Here is a 21588-nt window from a genome sequence, read left to right as displayed (position 1 = left end):
GTGACTTGGGCAAATATATCGATCTAAATATTTAAATGTTGCTGTACATTATTCCAAACAAGTGACAGTTATCTTATACATTTTCAAACTCAGAACGTGTTTGAATGATCGAGAATAAAAGAATAGTGCTTACTGCAAGCATACCATTTATCAAAAATGATGTCCAAGAGATCAAATTTAATTAAGTTGGTGCGTCAGCGTGTGAAACCGAATATATATATATATATATATATATATATATATATATATATATATATATATATATATATATATATATATATATATATATAATAATAATAATAATAATAATAATAATAATAATAATAAGTAGATAGATTGCAATTCTTTGTGAATGTTTTACAAATTGTTAAAGAGGGTATTTCAAAATTCTGTTGATTCTTGTGTGGAAACAAAGTCTGTATTCACAGGCTTTGTGTGAACCGGATGGATATACTCATCAAATTCCACAGGATCTACGTGAACTGGATGGATGTACTCGTCTGAATCCACTGGACACAAGCGAACTGGATTTAGGTACTCATCGAGTTCATCATTCATTCTGATGGTATAATGTCTCAATAAATGATCTGATTCATTCTGTGTATGAACCATTGTTTGCACAACTAGCTGTGGATTTCTTCGTAGTTCTAAGTCCGTTTCAATGGCTGTACTCATTTCTCCTCTTTCATTGCTTACAATAGTCCAGTAGTTTGCAGGCACGTTTTCCTCCTGCAGACTTTCGGCCTCTCCATCTTTATTTGAATCGGTAAATGTATCTCTATTTGATACTCCGTTCACACACATGCTAGAAAAGGAAATTACATATTGTATTCGTATTAATAAAACTATTTCAGATCCGAGGTAAATGGATTGGGATTCAAAATATTTAAGAAACGTTATGTACAGATATTACAATAAAATAACTGTTTCACTTTTAGTCACTTTTGACATTGAATAATATTATATCGCATTTGAATGATGTCGTCCCCAGAATATTATGAGTTAATTAAATACACACATGTGTACACATATTATCTCCCATCAAAATGTATATATTGCAAGAACATTATATGTAAGATGGACACAATAAAGGATGAAATAAATGAGACAATATTTTTCATAACAAATACCGCTGTGTTGTCATTCGAAATTTGTGCATATGATTTCAATAAGCTGAGAATCATAATTACCAGATCTTAATTTTATGCAGCAGACAGGCGAGAAATGCAACAGTTATTATACCTCCCATTCCGAGAACAATATACAGCAAATGGCGTTTGGATGGAAAAGCTGAGAACAAAACAAATACTGTTTCTTATTTTCAAACGGAAATTCAAAATGTTCCCTATTTTTATATTATTGCTTATAGAATATGATTTTCTCAGATTACTAAACATTTCAATTCGATCAGAACAAATTTTACTACTCTATGGTCCAGTCTCTTACAATAATTTATAAGAATCGTCTTTGGAAAGCATTGTCATGCTTCAGAAATTCTCTACAATGTCATTAACAGGTAAGTAATCGGCAAACTCCAACTCATCATTTTTACACACATGTTATTTTCAGATAGTAAGATAAAAAAATTTTAAAAAAACAAGATTTATCTTTGTTACTTGAAGGTGTGAGTTTATCAGTTGACACTTCTATAACATATTTTTGTAATATGCATAAAATATATGTTATGACAGCATGCAAATAATGGCACATTTCAATAAAATGGCGAACTGTTGTATATCTATCTCTCGATATATATATATATATATATATATATATATATATATATATATATATATATATATATATATATATATATATGAATGGTCATAAGACAAGAATGAAAATGGGAAAATTGAAGTTAGTTGTATGCATGCTGAAATTCAATTCACTTGAGAAATTATATCCAAGGATTCGATTCATCACTTGAGTGAAAATATAGATGATACTTAACCGTTTCAACTGGGATGGAGTGAAGTCTAAAGAGAGGCATTAATGTTTCAAATATATGAAAGCAGACTCAAGCATCGGATAATTATTAAACATTTTAATGTCAAATTAGATCAGGTCCTGAAGGTTTCCTAGGATCCAGAAAACGAGTTATTATCTTCTAGCTTGTGATATTGATTCTGTAGAAGAAAAAAGTCATGTCTTATGCCTGGTAAAGATATATAAAGTATATAATAGGGAGAATTAGTATATGCGTTTACTAAAAGAAATACAAATCTAGCTGTTTGATAAAACATAACTTAATTTGCAAGGCAACAGTAACGTGCAATCACTACATTCTAACTCACTTAAATTGGATCTATTTAGAATATTGATCTTTTTTCCACAAGTATAAATTAGATTCATTTCATCCTGTTTTAAATATTACTCATTTGAAGAGCAAGTGACAAGACAAATCCAGGTGTCGATTATAACAATGTCAGCGACATATGAGAACGATATATCTGGGACGGATTAATCTGTGAGAATGGATCGCAAATTTTTCAAGACTTGATCAAAACGAAAATATCAAACACGATCGAACGACAAGTGACAATGTTATTTTGATATTAAAACTGTAACGACCGGGGACAATTTTAGGAATATATGTTCCAGTCACGTGCGCTGCAGTTGAAATCCTTATTTCGTCTCTAGTGTCATAGAGTGTCAATCTTTTAAGTTTGTTCAAATATTTCTTTCTGGTAGCTGATACTATAAGTTTTGTAAGGAAAATAAAACGTCCAGAAAGGTTTATGACTAAATATGGAACGAATATTGTTGATTAATGTGGGCATATCTCATGTCCAACAAATTATTGTATCAACCCATTTAATGATAGTTAAGATATCTAGGTTTAAACTCGACAAAATTTTGTCATCTATACAAAACCCTCTGCATTAACATATGTGGTCAAAGCTGCAGTCGTGTAATGATTTACCCCTTCTAAAGAAACAAAGCGAACGCCATATGAAGATTTCTGCTTTACATTCAAAGACAAATAATGCTTGTCGGTCTAAACTGAATATATGCTTCAAATTTTCGTCCGATATTCCTGTTTACAAACACTGTAACTTTGTAGTAAAAGAATAAATATGTCTCTGTTCCTATTTGATTCCCACATTTTCAATATTTGAAACTATTCAATGAATTCCTTCTCACATCTTCATGATATCTTCTTGTTTAAACGTTGGTCTTTAATTAGGAATAAACAAATGATGGTCTTCTTTGCTGTTAAAATAAAACGGCCGGAAAGAGAAATAAATATCATTGTGGTAGATTTCGCTTCTTCGTGTGTATTTTAATGTATTAGTATTTTCTGTTTTTGTTCTTTACTTGTTTCTGTCTCTCACCATCATGGATTCCAAACCCTTTTCCCGATCAACAAAGGTTGACAAGCCAGTCAGAGCCAGCTCGAATCTGATGTCGTATTCTAAAATTATAAATGAGAATAAAGTACAACTATCCATGTAAATTTGTTTTTAAAAAAATATATGAAAGAACTTTAATTTTACAACACAAGTACCTTCGTTATCGTCTTTCCGGCTCAGAGCAGTGGTCGTGTAATGATTACTTCCTGCAAGAAAAGAAGCGAATACTGAATCTATTGTATCAAATATTCAAAGATATATCTTACCGATAGGTTTAACATCCCAAATGCTTTGAACTGTAGTCAAATAAATTCGCTTCTGTGGGAATTTTTTTTAAAATATCCGGGAATATTCGGCTTCTTCAGTAGTATTAGTAGTAGAAGAAGAAGTAGTAGTACTAGTAGCAGTAGTAGTGATAGTAGTAAAGTAACATTGTTGTTAATGTTGTTGTTGTTCATGTACTGTCATGTAATTAAACACAAATAAACCAACTGCCTAATTTCAGCAAATCTAATCATTGTTTTTCATGCCATCACATTTTCTTCGAATTAAACATATTTTAAATGAGATATCTTGTATGTATCAATTTAGATCGCTATTTCCCCATCCTGGTAGGCGATGGTCACACATACAATTGTTTCACTTCGTTTAGGACGAAATATGCTTCCATTCATGAAGGCATTTGATATCCAAAAAGTGATTTTGAATAGAAATCGACAAGAGCACTGAACATCTGTTTCTCTAGAACTGTATAAATAGAAAATAGAAAATAATTTTAGTGACAATAACAGAACCTTCTGCATCATGTTTGCGTCTCATGCTGGGGTCGTGTAATTATCTTTCTCTCTCTCTCTCTCTCTCTCTCTCTCTCTCTCTCTCTCTCTCTCTCTCTCAGATTCAGGGTGCGATCATCCGTTCGGCCAATCATGACATTTTTCTCGAATCTGAATATGTAATAAAAAGAACTGTAGTTGAAGAATCAGTACCTGCTGAAGTCTCCTCCTGGATAGTTCCCATTGATGTGGAATGATTGGGCCCTGAAAACAAAATGTGAATATTGTATATTGTATGATGCCTCTCCATGAGACTGAGTCAAATATAAATAATGATCTTCTGCATCGTTTGCTTCGAAATGTAATCAATGTATCCGAACTTTATAAAGTTATGTATGGGATAATTGTGACCAACTTCATAAATATATAAAACATAAATTTTGGATTGGTTTTCATACCCTTCCTGGCAATACCTTGATTTTTTGCCTGATCTAAAGTTTTCTAGCTGTTAAATTGTGGTTATTTTTCATATATTCTTTGTAGTTTTCCAATGAAGGCTGAAAGCTTTGAAAAAAGATGTCAATGTACTGTGTTTTACCAGTGCGGTAGAAGTATAATAGAGTCTAGAAATTAGACAACAAAAGTTCATACAAGGAGCAACAAAAATAGGTTTAATGATGCCAAAAAATTATACACAAAGACAACGAACACTAATACATTAGAAGGCATGGACTCTCAAATCAAATAAATCTCCACCAATTGCATAGTAGTTAAGACATGGATTTAATGGAAAATATTGAGTTGTCTGCATCAAAAGAAATAAAACGAAGAACACCTAAGTCTAGATGCAATGTATTCTAGCTTTCAAGATTTAAATTTAGACAATACTTTCATATAGAATGAAACTATAAATTGCAAGGTGATAAATCTAGGAGATGAGTTATATAATCACAACACAGAAGACAAAATATATGGATGGCTTAAAATAATCTGCTTCAGATAAAATAATGCATGTGTGCATTTCATAAGCAAGCAAACTATTTGACAAATGATATTACATGAACCCCTCATATTTGGTATTTTCTCAACCCATTTACATACCCAACGGAGACCCAGCTATTTCTGGAGATTATAGAGTCATTACAAAAATATGTGATCGTTGGTACATTCGTCACTTGTCAATTATTTGGACTATTACAACATTTTTAATGCAAAAGAAAGCCTCATCCAGAAAACAATGTGATAAAACCAATACAATGTTTTTATCACCTTCTCTTACTGGAAAAAAGTTGTTTACCCTTTCCTGTTTTTAGAAAATGCATACTGTTCAGCTTGGTGCATTGGACCTTGGAATAAGATCATTAAAATAGTATCAGTTGACATTGTAATAAAATCATTAAAATGGTATCAATTGACCTTGGAAAAAATTCATTAAAATGGTATCAATTGAAATCCTTTTAAGACACTGTTCAATGTGCATCAGAAAATAAAACCGTGTATAACATTTCAAAATGAGACATCTGCAGTCCTTTCATTTGAGCATGGATTTTGGTAATGTGAATACCTTTCGTCAGTTTTGCTTTCTTAAGATCTGAATTAATTTGGAAATATGCTTGCATTCAAAGAATAGTTAGGAACAGAGACTGACAGTGATGAAGTATAAATATATTTGCAAGCTATAATTAGTTCGTATGCTGCTGGCACCGTTCATTTAACTGCCATTGGAAGTAAATTACAGCACTTTGTATATGTTCTCTTTTGCATTACTTTCCTTATAATGGACAAAATCTAAATACTTCCGAACATCAATTTAATTGTTACAAATATTTAGAACACAATTTCTTAATATCCTGCTACTGATTGCATTTCCATCTTTGTTCATTCCTTCTTCATTTTATCAAAAATGAATATATACTTCTGAACAAACACCATTTTTAAATCCGTACATGAATATATAAGATATGTGTTTATTTGCTTCTTATATGCCTAACGCGAGGGCCTCGTATTGCACATTACTGCAAGTTGAAGACATGTTATGTTCTGTTCTAGCAGGTCCGATACTATCATTAATTGGACTAGCATATACGTTGATACTAGTTTGACCAGATCTTACATCCGTTTAACTAAGCAACTCTGTCACTGGCCTTTCTGCAATAAAACGATGACTATATCAATGAGTAGAATATCTGGTGTGGAATTGTCAGAACTTCTATTTATGTCAGGTTAGATATCCTTGCAGGTGAACACTGTTCAATGTTCAAGTCTCATCAGACATATGAATATACAGAACTAGTACTTGATTTTGGTCATGTGGCACCAACGGTCCATTTCGGACAAGCGCAGGCAATTAAAGTGCACCAAGATCGAGGTATAAACAATGACAAACTTGGCCCTATCCAACATTACTCGCCTATTTCTAAGTAATCCAAATCAATATAAAGCGAAGCTTCAAGTTTTAGGTGCACTTTTCCACAAGTTTGTATGGGATGGTGGAAAAAAGACTTTAAATAAACATATTGTATATAGAGTATTTTCAATGCAAATTCAAACAAAATTTTGACCAAAAACTGGACATGTGTCCTTTCTGTAATGAATTCTGAGGAACTTTATCTTATTCGTTTTTCAGAACTTTTCTGGAATTGAGTCAATGCTTCTGGGTTTTAGAGGGTTTAATCATTTGCACAATTTTCAATTGTCAAAAAGGGTACTTAGTTTAGATGTAGTAACCCTAAACAGATACCGTGATAAATCTCATTTGTTGTAGCTGAACTCATATATCAATAATGTAGGTTCAACTATAAAACACCGAACATGAAAATGAAGTTTTACTGCATGACATAAAAACATTCCGAATATTCAATTATGCATGAAAAATGTTTGATGACAAATAGCAACTAAACACACATCTTTTGCATGATTCGCAATATCTGTTATAAATCACGATTATAATTTACCAAACAACTCTTATATGTACACATATGAAATTAAGCAAGTGTAAATTGATGCGGGTACAGCCTCAATACTTGAGCTTTTTGTTGGCATGGTAAACATGTTCACGTTATAGTCGTTGTGAATGCATATATAGAAAGTAAAGCAATTTCACAATGTTGATACTATACATTGTGAAACTATTTGTCGATTAATCTTTGCATTTAATCGTTAATTTTGGACGTTGGTAGGATAAGACAATTTTCATTTAAAATAATAGCAGTATACAAATATTATCAATTGATTGAAATAGTTTCCGTATAAATATGTTATATAATAACAAGTGATTGTTCAATATAAGGGTATTATACACACGTGTATGTGCGTGTGTATGCATGCGTGTGGGTTTGATCTCTGGGGCATGAGAGATAGGCGATAGTTGCCGTTATTTGTTGCAAAGGTTCGAAAATGCCTTGGAACAAATTATAAACTTCTGACCTGTTAGTTTTTTGGTGACATTAGATAGATAGATAGATAGATAGATAGATAGATAGATAGATAGATAGATAGATAGATAGATAGATAGATAGATAGATAGACAGACAGATAGATAGATGTGTGTATGCGTATATATGCGAGTACGTTTATTTATGCAAGTCCGTGCAGTTTGGGGATTTTCCAAGGTAGGTAATATTAATGATTCATTGGAGGGTTGTCAAATGATAACTCGAATGTTTGCTTGTTACACGAGAGACACACATTCGAATCGCACCATAAATAAATTGGTTTGCTAGGTTTTGCTCCAAGTATGTGCTTTCTTGCATTGCACTGAGACAGCGAATTGTGTTATTATATATATTTTCTGCTCGATAGTAAACAAAACCTTGCATAACACAAACGGAAAACAGACAATATTATCGTACGAAATCCGCCAGTTAAATATGTCGTACACTTTAGCTATACAACACGTTTAAGCACAGAATAATAATAAACATTTCATTGTTGAGGATGTTTTACGGGTATATTTCGAGTTCATATGTACGAAAAGGGAGGGTGGCTGCAGAATGATGAGAACTTGAAATTATATTTTATAGTTCGAAAACGATTTGCTAAATCTAAGAAAAAACAGTTTCTATTTAATATAATAATGTCGTGGTCAAATTATTAATATGTGCAATGACTACTATGCAAATGTCATAAGTTTTAAAAAAGAAGACGGGACAGATTACTATTGCAATTTGATATACAACTAGTCAGAATAATACTTTGTCTACATTAAGTCAATGTAAATTATCTTTTTCTCCTAAGGCCATTTAGTTTTTAAAAATTAAATGACATGTAATCGGACATTTTTATGCAAGAAAAAACACAGAGACGTTTGTGTGTCGGAAAATATAGCTCAATGAATATAGGGGATGTGGATGGTGGAAGGATTTGTTACCATGGCGCCACGAGAAATAGAAAATGAAAATGTGTATGTGTGTGTGTGTGTGAGTGTGTGTGTGATTTGTATTTTAACGAAGCTTTAACACTTTTGCAGTCATATCGCTATGCTGTCTGAAGTGTGGCAGTTTATAGTGATGTCTAGCACTGGGTATCATGCATGTAGCATGATGTCCCACCCAGTCACATTATTTTCACACCAGGCAAACAAGTCCTAACACTAACCTCTTAATAGCACCATTTTTATAAGTCTTTGTTCTATATTATATATTGAACATATACTCAGTTAGGTAATACAAAACGTAGGGGATACATACTTTACTTATAGCAACAGGTCTATCAAACATGTGCTAAGGTGAAAGTTCATACTTGTATTGGACAAAAGTATGTTTTTGTTGACACTTTTCATATAATGAAAGAAGATGATGAAAACCAAAACATAAACTTTAAGCTTTGATATCACTAAAAAGAGTTGTACCCTACCCAATCGACTCCAATGGAGCTATTGTTCTAACAAATAAAAAACGCTCCTTCTCACCATCCTGGTGTATGTTGATGGTAAAAGCTTTTGTCTGTAATTTCTAAACGCAAAATACAAGATTAGGTAAAATTAAAAAGAAAAATGTAAACAAATAACACTGTAACAAACGTATTTCCTCATCTGAATATAATTTGCCAGAGGACTTTAGAACATCCTCTTCGCTGAATGGAAAGAGCCGACAATGTACGATAGAGTTTGGTTGATTTACTGTATCTGACAAAATAACTGGTATTTCATCTTTATTTTCTTCTTTATGATCATGGTGCTGATATTCGCTGATACTAAAGGGTATTTTGTTTTTAAATTAAAAAGCTATGAGGTCACATGGGAAAACCACCCAAGGCAGATAGTACATGTAGGTAGATGTAGCTGAAATGCACATTTCTTGTTCCACTAATCATTTACCCTTCTGCAAACACGTGTAGCTAAATTTCACAGACACTTTTGAATGTATGGTTATGAAATTTGAAGTGATTGCTCACATTCGTGCTTGTTTTAACACCAAGGACGTGTAAATTGTGATTGTAATTACCTATTTTCTTGTTAATGGGTATTCCATAAGCAAAAGAGACATACCATTTTAAAAAATCTTCTGTTGGTTTATTCCATACAAAAAGCAATCCATTTTAAGCGTGAAAAAGGATATTTTAATTTAAGTTTGTGGATGTGGATGTGGGACGTATATACATCTATGTTTCGTACAATTTCACTTGAATCAGTTCATAGCAAAATTTGAAAGTACTTATTTTCTCCCGCTTTCTGTATAAAACTGTATTTTTCTGTCTGAACGCCTACCTGTCTCTCTCTCTCTCTTGATCGATCGATCAATCGATCGATCGATCCATCGATCCATCGATCCATCGATAAATCGGTTTTCTCCATCATATAATTTATGTCGACACTGCCAAAACCCGTCGCATCGGCTGCCACGTTTTGTTTCTATGCAAGGCACATTAATCACATTCTTTAGCATTAAAGAGTCTTTAGTGTGTTGATGTGCTATAAAACACTTATAAACAAATTGTTTAGCCTTCTACAACCCTCGGTAATATTTAGCATTCAAGTAGGCTTCCTTCCAAAGAAATAGATTTCTAAGCGGGAATTTTGCATGAACGAATTTACATCAGTTTGATCTCATAATAGTAGGTGTTGTCATTTCTTCGACGTTAACTTATTAAAAAGATTTTGTGTAAAAACAGTACCATATATGTCCTGTTCTCGGGCAGTGACCGATGTAGTATAATCATTGGCCTCTGAAAAAAAGACATAAAGCATTTACTTTCGAACATAAATACACAATGTTGTTATTTCTGATATGCTTCAAATTGTTGTAAAATGTATCGGAAAATATTTCAATTGGTGAACAAAAATGTATTCCAGAAACAGAGAAATAGCTGTTATTATTAAGTTCATATTTACGTTTTTGAAGATGCTGCTGAGTATCACAATCGTTATTTCTTCAATTTTGTGTGGAGAGAAATCGATTGTGCCCTAATGAAATATTTGATATCCATTGACCAGATAACGACACTTTGTATTTCTCCAGTAGCTTTTAGTGTATCCAACTGCTTGTTTCAAGATATACCTTGTGTGAATGAAAAATAAGAGCATTATTTGGTCATCATATTAGGCAAAGTTCAAGTTATTCAACATGATTTAGCTATTAGCTCAAGTAATGTGTGAAATTTGTTGTTCACTGCATAAGATAACTCTTACACAATCATAAATCTGTTTTCACAGTTTACAAAGCATACGTATTTCACATAATGTATCTTAACTATGCAATTAAAATTTTTGTTTAATTTTTGCTTAAATGGAGAAATGTTGTCTGCAATTATACCAGTGGTATATATATCCTTTCTCGATGTGATCGCCATGGACGTATCATCAATAATTCCTGAGAAAAAGAGAAAAGAAAATAGTGTAAATAACATTTCAGGTTTATAAAAATATACTTATGTTTAAAGTTCTCAGTGCTTTTATATTTTAGTTCATCAAATTGCGATGAAAATAAAGAAGACTTTTAAGATTTTGCTTTAAATAAGTAAATATACTATAATCATAATCAACAACTCCAAAGGGATCATACCAATTAACAGCAGGAAGTTATCACTGCTAATGTTATGTATATTTGATATAATTTAAATTTTATTTATTTATTTTGTTAGTTTAACTTTTTTCTTTATATGCTGTTTTAATCTAACTTTATTTATTGGATTTGACATCATCCGGACATTCAGTTCAGTTCCGTTTCACTTGTTTTTTCCTAAGCAACTAATAATAGAAGCTTTTTATCTAATGCTGATCTAATTCCTGACCTTGATTAAGAAATCAGTGAGAGTTGCAGTAAACAACTTTTTTATTCTGTTTTGTTCTTTCTCAGAGTACGATTAATAAAGTAAAATTGAAACCATACTTGGAGTACGTGACCAATAACATGAAGCAATTGTTACAAACTCTGTTTTTTTCAAAGGATTGATCCACATCCAGGCATCTCATTTACGTGTAGCTAGGTTTATTATTGATATTTTGAGAAACAATAGTCATTACTTGCCTTAGCACTGAAGACATCGATGTGTTTTACATTGTGACCAGTTTTTAGGCTAATTATTTTGTTTTTCTTCAGTTTATTTGGATTACAAAATTGTTTTCCCTGGAAATATTATTGCTCTTAATTAATTCTTGGGCAAAGACGGTTATCGAAATTTACACAGAATTCAAACACTGGAATATTTTCTGTGATTCAACAAAGAACATTTGACACATTAGTACAACACTGATCAAAGCATACGTCATCGCCGTCCATTTTGGATTTCATCGGGTTCGGACTCAGTTTCACTATGACTTTTTAATATTAGGACTGCTATATTTTATTTTCTGATATTCATGGTTTAATTTTGGATTTGATTCGCAAAACTGTAAGTTCTATTTTTCATTTTTAACTTGTTTTTCAAAGGAAATAAATTATTTGTTAAATTTTTCAAAGCTTGTTGTTTTGACTCTCTTTTTTTAAGGTTGTATGAGCCTTAACACGTAAGAAAGGAAATTGGGAGCTCGTCCTAGGGATATATGAACTTTGTCTAAAATATTTCAGAAAACTTGAACCCGAAGTATTATTTTACATTTTAGAAATCTTTGGTGAAATCAACAAGCTTTTATACAATGTCATCAAAAGTGGAAATCGTTCTTTCAAATCCTACCCAGGAATAGTTGGAACGTTTAAAAAAGGGTGAATTGATTCAACTTGCCAGAAAATATGATCTTTCTGAGGAAAAGGCTTCCTTAACGAAGCAAGAAAAAAGAAATATTTTGGTCCAGTATTTGGTGGAAAACAGTGTTTTGGATAAAAGTGTTCTGGTTTCGGTCAGTATGTCTGTATTAGACTCTGACATAAAAGTAAAAGAATTAAAATTAAAATACAAGATGGAATTAGAGCTGAGGAGGCTGAAACTTCAATAAGATAAAGAAGAAAAACACATGCAGTTACAAGCGTAGAAAGAGGAGAGAGGAAGACAAATATAGTTACAAAAAGAACAACTGAAGTTACAGGAGAGAGAGAGAGAGAGAGAAACAAATGCAGCTACAGATAGAGAGAAACAGATGCAAATGCACGTTCCCACTTCATATACAAACTCAAGTGTTGATGTCACTAAGAATATTAGGTTAGTGCCCCCTTTTAGAGAAAAAGAAGTAAACAAATACTTTCCTCGTTTTGAAAACATTGCGGAAACTTTTATATGGTAAAGGGAGCATTGGACTATGTTATTAAAATGTACACTTGCTGGTAAAGCTTTGATATTTACCACTCAATTTCACTACAGCAAAGTACTGAGTATGATCTGGTTAAGGAATGCATTTTAAAGGGTTATGAGTTAGTCCATGAGGCTTATCGAGCAAGACATTCGAAACTATAAAAAAAAGAAGCTGGACAAATTCATGTCGAATTTGCATGAGAAAATGAGCAGTTATTTGATAGATGGTGCTTAGCCAAGAAAGTTGATCAAGATTATGAAAGTCTCAAAAAACTTGTATTACTTGAAGAATTTCAGAAATGTGTTCACTGTGACATTAAGACATGTCTAGATGAGCATAAGGTCAAAACCTTGGAAAATGCTGCTCGTGCAGCTGACGAATATTCTTTAGCTCATAAAGTGCCTTTTTTAGGCAAGTATTCCACTCAGCAGTCTTCTAGCAGAAAAGTATTTCAGCTTAATACAAGCCCTTCTAAATCTCAATCTAGCACAACTTTTAAAAATCAATCTTCCGATAAGCTTGATCAAAAATCCTTGTTTCTTCCTATGTGTACATATTGCAAGACGCAAGGACACGTTATTTCTGATTGCTACAAATTGAAAAATAATCATCCGAGTCAAAACAGACCTTATCCAAATGCTCTTATTTCTTAGAGGCCAAAGACACTGTCGTGTATTGAAAGCAATACATTTGTTGGTTCTAATAAACCACAGTCTGATTTTATTATGGAGAATTATGAACCATTCATGTCGAAGGGTTCTATATCACTCTTGGGTGATTTGGCATAATATCCTTATTAAAATTTTAAGGGACACAGGAACTTCTCAGAGTCTTTTATTATGAGGTATGAGAGTGTTCTTACTCAGGGAGTAGAATGCGGCTTTGTTAGTGTTCCTCTTCATTGTGTAAATGTGTCATCAGGCATAGTCTCAGGACCCGTGACAATATGAATAGTGTTTGCTTTACCCGTTAAGGGCATTCATTTATTACGAGGCAACGGCCTAGGTGTTGACAAGGTTGTGGTTAGTCCACTTTTAACTAACAAGCCTTGTTTGGATCAAAAAGTCGATCCTATTGAAAACGAATTCCTTGATTTATACCCAGCTTGTGCAGTTACCAGAGCTATCGCAAAGAAAGCTCTTGAGAATGATGCTGATCAGGAAAGTACTACTTTGGCTGACACGTGTATTAGTCAGGCTTTTAATGAGGTGACTTTCACTACTTGTTTGGATCAATGAAAAGGTATTAATCTTAGTCATCCTCTTTTAACTACTCATTCTCGTTATTCTAATCAAAGTGGCAAAAAACAAAAACTTGTCGTCGAACAGGAAAAAGATCCTGAGACCTCCTGTTTGTTTCAAAGGTCCTTGTAGTGAAAATGATGCCACTTAATTACCTGTCTATTATTTCATTAAAAATGGAATTCTTATGAGATCATGAAGACCTCCCGAGGTATATGCTGCTGACGAGTGGTTAGTGAACTATAAAATTGTAGTTCCAAAATCGTAAGACAGGATATACTTAGTATGGTCCATGAAACTCATTTGGCTGGTCATTTAGGATTAATAAGATTTATCACAAGATTTTGACTCACTTCTATTGGAGAAAAATTAAAAATGATGTTTGTAAATACTGTAAATCTTGTCCTACATGTCAAATGGTTGGACATCCCAGTCAGAAGATACATAAGACTCATCTGCAACCTATTCCTGCATTTGATGAATCATTCAGCAGAATTATGGTAGGTTATGTTGATCTCTTATATAAGACCATGTCAGGTAACCAATACTCGTTGACCATAATGTGTGTGTCAACAAGGTTTCCAGAGGCAATTCCTTTGAGAAATATAAAATCTAAAACAATAATAAAAGCTTTGATAAAGATTTTACTGAATTTGGCCTTCCCAAATCTGTCCAATCTGATCAAGGGTCACATTTTATGTCTGGAATTTTCCAGCAAGTTATGTACGAATTAGGCATCCAACAATTCAAATCGTCTGCCTATCACCCTGAGAGCCAAGGACTTTAGAAAGATTTCATCAGACTTTGAAAAATATGATTCGATCATATTGTTTTGAAACGAATAAACAGTGGGATGATGGCATTCATTTACTATTGTTTGCTCTTAGGGAATCAGTTCAAGAATCTTTAGGATTCATTCCCTTTGAACTGGATTTTGGACATACTGTTCGCGGGCAATTGACGCTGTTGAAGATTGCAGAACGATTATGCACTGTACTCAGTCAAAAATGAAATTATAGTATGATAAAAACTCAAAGGAAAGGAATTTTCAACCTGATCATAGAGTTTTAGCTCCCTTGCCCAGACCACAAAATTCCCTTCATGCCAAGCATTATGGTTTCTACACAGTTAAAAAGAAAGTAAATGATTTAAATTGCATCATAAATACTCCTGGGAGGCGAAAAGAAAAATAAATTTGCCACATAAACATGTGAAAGGAGTATATTGAGAGAGATGCACTTAATTTAGTTGTACCTGTGAAGATTTATGTTCACATTTGCAACAGGAAGAAAGAAACGAAACTTAAACAGTCATTATTTGAATATGAGCTCTTATTTCCTGGTATTCCTACAAAAAAAAAATACAATTTTCCATGTCGTTGAAATTGTAAATTCCACACCTGTGAAACAACACCCGTAAAGGATGAATCGTTTCAAACAGGAATACTTGGAATCAGAAATTCAGTATTTACTGGAAAATGATTTCATAGAAACCAGTAAAAGTGACTAGAGTTCACCATGTATACTTGTTCAAAAAAAGATAAAACTTTCCGTATGTGCACTGGTTATAGGAAGGTGAACATTGTGACTAAAACAGATTTCTTTCCATTACCAAGAATCGATAACTTCATAGATACAATCGGAAATGCCATGTATGTCACCAAATTTGACCTTCTGAAAAGATTTTGCAAATTCCTCTAACGGAAATAGCAAAGGAAATTTTGGCATTCGTGACTCCAGATGTACTTATCAAGATAAAGTAATGCCGTTTGGGATGAAAGTTTCGCCAAGTACTTTTCAACGTCTAATAAATATGATTACCTCTAGTTTAGATAATTGTGATGCTTTCATCGATCATGTCATCATCTACAAAAATACCTGGAAAAAACATTTAGCGACAATTCGGAAATTCTTTGAAAGACTCACTGATGCAAGTTTGACAATTTATCTAAAACTGAGTTCTGTCGTGCTAGTGTAACTTTTCTAGGACATATCGTGGAACATGGGCAAGTTAAGCCTATATATGCTAAGGTCAAGGCTATCTCTGAATGCCCGGTGCCTGTTAGTAAAAAGCAACTGATGCGATTTTTAGGTATGGCTGAATATTATCGAAAATGTTGTTCCAATTTTTCAGTAATTGCTGAAACCCTGAAAACAAATTTATTGAGCAAGAAGACCAAGTTTCATTAGACTGAAAAATGTCAGGAGGCTTTAGATAAATTAAAGTCCATACTTTAAAGCTCGCCATTTCTTACAGTTCCAAATTTCAGCTAATAATTTAAACTGTCTGTTGATGCAAGTAATATTGGGGTTGGAGCAGTTTTGATTCAAGAAGATAAACATGGTGTTTATCATCCAGTGTGCTATTTTTCTAAGAAATTAAATAAGCATCGACGAAATTATTCAACAATCGAGAAGGAATGTTTGGCTTTGATATTGGCATTCCAACATTATAACATTAGTTCAGTTCCTTCATCGATTATTGCGTTAAGTGATCACATCGACCTTACTCTCATCGGCAAGATGAAAGATAAGAATCAAAGATTACTAAGGTAAAGTTTGTTGTTACAAGAATATAATATTGACATCAGGCACTTCAAGGGAAAAGATAATTTAATAACAGATGCACTTTCCCGTGTATAGAAATGTATTATATTATGCATACTTTGTATAACTCGTAAGAGTTATTCTTATGTTTTTTAACCTCATATATAATTACTGTATGGTACAAAGAAAAGTTTCTTTTAAATATATTTCTTTATGGGGATGTTTTATGTATATTTGATTTAATTGAATTGTTTGTTTGTTAGCTTAAAATTTTCTTATTTCATTACATGCTATTATAATGTAACTTTATTTACTATATTTGACATTGTCCAGAAATTCAGTTCAGTTGTGTTTGACCAGACTGTTTATCGTAAAGAACTAATAAGTTGTTGTAAACATTTTTTAAATTCTTTTTCAGAGTAAGATTCATAAAATGAAATCGAGGTACGTGACAAATATCATGAAGCAATTGTTACAAACTCTGGTTTTCCCATAGGATTGACCCACATCCGGCGATCTGTTTTGCGTCGTACCTAGGTTTATTATTGATGTTTTCAGAAAGAATAGTCATTATTTGCCTTAACACTGGAGAAATCCAGGTATTTTATGTTGTGACCAGTTTAAGGGCTAATTATTTTATTTTTCTTCAATTTATTTGTATTACAAGTTTGTTTTCCCTGGAAATACTAGTGCTCTTAATTAATTCTTAGACAAAGACAGTTATCGAAATTTACACAGACTTTAACCACTGGAATATTATTTCTGTGATTCAAAACAGACCTGTTAACACATCAGGAAGACTGATCACAGCATACGTCATCGCCTAACTGTTTTGATTTCATCGCGATTCGAACTCAGTTTCATTAGGACTTTTTAATATTATGACTTCTATTTTTTAATTTTTGGACTTTTCTTGGATTGTATTTGGGTTTGATTCGTAAAACTGTAAGTTCTTTTTCTCATTTTTATCTTATATTTCCAGGGAAATAAATTACATGTTAAATTTTACAAAGGTTGTTTTTTGCACTCTTTTTTGTTACTTTTGGAAAGAGCCTTAACACGTAATACTATTAGGAATGCGGTTTCATTTGCATGAAGTGCCACTTAAGGGTGGTTATTTAATGAAAATATCAGCATTTAGTAGTAATGATTATAATTTAGTTACTACAAGATACAATTTAAGCACAAATAAACATACAATGTCATTACCGTGTAAGCTATCATTACTAGCATAATAGTTACTAATATGCGCTTGTTCTAAATAATTCAGTACCAGACCGAGGAAACAGTATATATTTATTTAACTAACTAAAGTTATATTTCTACTACATTGCAAAACTCTGGCCAGGCCATAGGAGATAATGTTTAAAACTGCCACTTACTCTGTCGGAAAAGAAGATTTTATTTTAACACTGATATACGTACATTCAGGCATATGTATATTAGAATATAGTAACTATTAGTAAATAGATTTAAGTAGTAGTAGTAGTAGCAGCAGTAGCATTAGTCGTAATAGGCTTAAACGGCAAGACAGAACAATACCAACTAAATGGTGCCAATGAAAAACAGATTTCCAAAAGTGTATATTAAAATATTGTCCTGTATAGGTAACTTGTAATGTGATTTGCCTTTGTCGAATATTGACAATAATAGTATGGGCCTACCTGATTAATATCTTTTTTTCTATAAACATCTTACATAGTTAATTTTTGTCTATGATTTGACATTATATATTCCTTGCAGGTAAACATGTTTATGTAGCCTCTGAACCTTTGAAATTTCTAGAAGGGATCTTGTTTATGAATTTATTTGGGAGAAGTAAACATAAATTATTCGTCCCATATCTTAGCATCAGTCTTAAAGAACTCAATTTAAGTTGGGTTTCAGTTAATATTTGAGAGGATTCATCTATTTAAATTATACACTGGAGATACATTGTGCTCAATTGTATTTTTGGACTAAATCACTATTTGCGGATTAGTTTGAATTCATTCAAGGACCTTTAGAAGTATATCATTGTGATATACCAAGACTGTTAGCACATTGCCACATTCTAGGCTATTGGTACATCAGTACATTTAAGATTGGAATCCATTCGTAACACCACATTAATTCATTCGGAATATTCTATACGTTTGGACTTGTGATACATTTTTAGGGCAATTGGGGATTTAATTCACTATGTTGCAAGCTCTTTTTAAATTTTCACTTTGTATTCTTGGGAAATAAATTATTTGTTGAATTTTACAAAACCTTTTGATTTTCTATCTTTTATGTTAATTATATTAAAACCAACGCGTCGAAACAAGGTAAAATGAGATACTTTAATTACTACTGCACATAGGCACGTGCGCACAGATGTTACATCATATTACTCTTTCTCCTCATAAAGCATCGGGAAAATAAATTTGCACTCATGATAACAATTTGGGTTAAATCAAAACAGGTCAAAACCAATGTTAGATCCCATTTTGCTGGAGGCAAACCACGTTTGTTTCCATGCTGTTTAAGTGGTTAAAATTTGGGTTGACACAATGTAAATGTTTACATTAATTCGGAGCTACATACCATTCGTTTGTACATAAACACTGACGTCCAATTCATTTTGATTCTGCTGTCGTACCACCCTGTACAGCCCAATGTCATTTGTACTGAAGTTCAGAAAGGTTACAGTCACCGTTACTATCTCAGGCTCTGTGTTATCTATGGAAATTCTTATCCGATTTGGTTCCTTACGTGAGACCGAATAATTAGAACGGGGCAATATCACAGATAAAATTGACCCGTTATGCAGTAAAAGGATTGCATCATTCCATACATTGTTGTACGTCCACGAAAATGATATATTGCCCCCAATTATGCCTGGTACGATTCTTCCTTCTGAGACGCTATAGATTGTTATGCAGCAAAACACAAGATGTAAGAAAGGCATATCCCCGTCTATGCCTGTGAAATCTTTGCGTCCAGCTAATTGTATGTTCCATAACATTACCATACATCCCAGTGTTTCCTTCCCATCAGATGCTATACAATAAATCGCTCACACAATGAAAGGATGTCCTTTCCAACATTCTATGATAATGACATTATTGACTATCAATGTATACATATAACTGAATCGGACCATGTGACTGAGTCTAAATAATATATCCGATTATAGTCAGCAACCGGAGTATAACAACCTTGTAGCAATGAAATCCCTCGACAAAATAACGACATACAAAAGATGAGACAGATATCTTGGCGGGGGATGACGGTGATATTTATTGGCAAATATTATAATTTTACATTTGTATTCTTTTAGATTCCATGACAAAAATTAGGGATCTAAATGAAATGAAACTTGAATCATCTCCAACATGATTTGGTACCTCATACCACAGACTGGCAGCTGTATATCTAAAAGATATTTTGCTTCATTTTCGGTTTCTAAATTAATTTAAATTTCTTATCATGTATACATTTCATCATGGCTAACTTGCCTAAATTCAAAAGCACTGTATCCATTTTAATATTGTCAATAACAGCCTTAATAATTTGATGATTTAAAGGGTCACAAGGAATATTCTTGTAATGGTCTAAATCCATACATAAAACTGATTGAAGATTGAACATGATTCACTAGCACCGCTTACAACTTTGTGCACCTTCCACACATAACACTTGTTTTCTTCCGACCGACAGATCAGATATTATTAGCTGACCAGAATTTCCTAGATTTATTGCCACAGTAATTGCTCCTCAAAAGGATACTCTCAACGAATTTTTCTTTAATTATTTAATATTTGTTTTCTACTTTTTTGAGTATTACTAGGCTTTGCATAATCTGTAGCGAATGTATTTTGTAAGCAACATAAGCATGGCATCTATAGCTTTTCTTAGTTCTTTATTCATAGACCGGCGTGGACATGTATAGTTTATTGGAGCGGAACCTGTTAAAAGCTTCAGTTGTCAGAGTTGACAGATTCTGACTCATTTCTTGTACGCAAGAAAGAAAATGGAGTACTCACAAATTCACTGACATTACAACTTTGAAATGTTTATAAGATTTAATAAAATTTTGGTTACCACTGATAATACAGTTTTCACCTTCGATAAGACCTTTATCAAGCGTTTCTTCACAATTAATTAAATGAGGTTTCCAGTCATAAACGGAGACGTACGAAACTGTGTATCTGTCATTTAGTCTTATTTAAGAACAGTCAATAAGTAATATTTTCCGTGCACTCAGACTCTAATTCTTTAATCCTACGCGCTGTGATATCTGAGCAAATGAAAGATTTAATCCAACATCACTGGCAGTTGGATTCCGTCGCTAAATTCTGTATGCATCAACATGAAAAAGACCGTTACTGAAAGAATAATCAAGAATGCTTTATATATAAGCAGCTCACGAATTTCAATAAACCTATATATTGCTGTATTTATGCCAATATCGGCAACTTTAAAACCCTTGGCATGCGTCTTACGAGCATATAACAAGTCCGACAAAACACAATCCATTGTTGTTACTGTAAGTAAGGAACATTGCATAGATAACGCTGATATTGTTGCAACCAACTAATAACTCGAAAATAAGAAGAAAATCTGTAAAACTTGAAGTTTGTCAAGATGAAGATGGACAGGAAAAGGTTCATCACACTTAATAAGATGGTTATATTCAGCGAGTGTCAAATAGTGTATAGTGTATTTCCTGAATCCAGCTACCACATTAATTACATTTCAACCTTTTGTTGTTTCGACATCAATGATTTACTGCACATCGAGGAAATGTACCTGACTGAGCTAGGATACAGGGATACACCACAGATGAACAAGATGTATAATGAACAGCAGTATGCAAGGTTTTCATTTCCCGATGATTTATTGTCGTTGTCTTCGTTACGGCCAGCAGAGTACTTCCGAATTGAAATCTGTATTACGCAGTATCCAATCGCTCGTTTAACAACCTATACTTCGATTAGCAACAATCTAGCACCTTGACTAAATGTTGAATATAATTTCATGTAA

General features: G+C 32.8%; 1 protein-coding gene across 1 annotated transcript; it reads right to left on the bottom strand.

Moving 5' to 3' along the window:
• Nucleotides 1-366: 366 nt before the first annotated feature.
• On the bottom strand, nucleotides 367-19614 carry LOC149793190 (uncharacterized). The gene is made up of 7 exons (XM_089966313.1): nucleotides 19147-19614; nucleotides 10879-10935; nucleotides 10241-10291; nucleotides 4340-4390; nucleotides 3509-3559; nucleotides 1191-1290; nucleotides 367-805 (listed from the first exon to the last, which is right to left on the bottom strand). Exons 1-7 carry the CDS (start codon nucleotides 19571-19573, stop codon nucleotides 382-384), a joined length of 1161 nt encoding a protein of 386 aa, XP_089822439.1. The 5' UTR covers nucleotides 19574-19614; the 3' UTR covers nucleotides 367-381.
• Nucleotides 19615-21588: the final 1974 nt, after the last annotated feature.

This window comes from Sinohyriopsis cumingii, chromosome 8 (assembly GCF_028554795.1).
Source record: "Sinohyriopsis cumingii isolate HCF-2022 chromosome 8, ASM2855479v2, whole genome shotgun sequence".
Classification (NCBI taxonomy): domain Eukaryota; kingdom Metazoa; phylum Mollusca; class Bivalvia; order Unionida; family Unionidae; genus Sinohyriopsis; species Sinohyriopsis cumingii.
The sequence above is the reverse complement of the archived record's forward strand: the minus strand, read 5'-3'. Positions and strand labels throughout refer to the sequence as shown.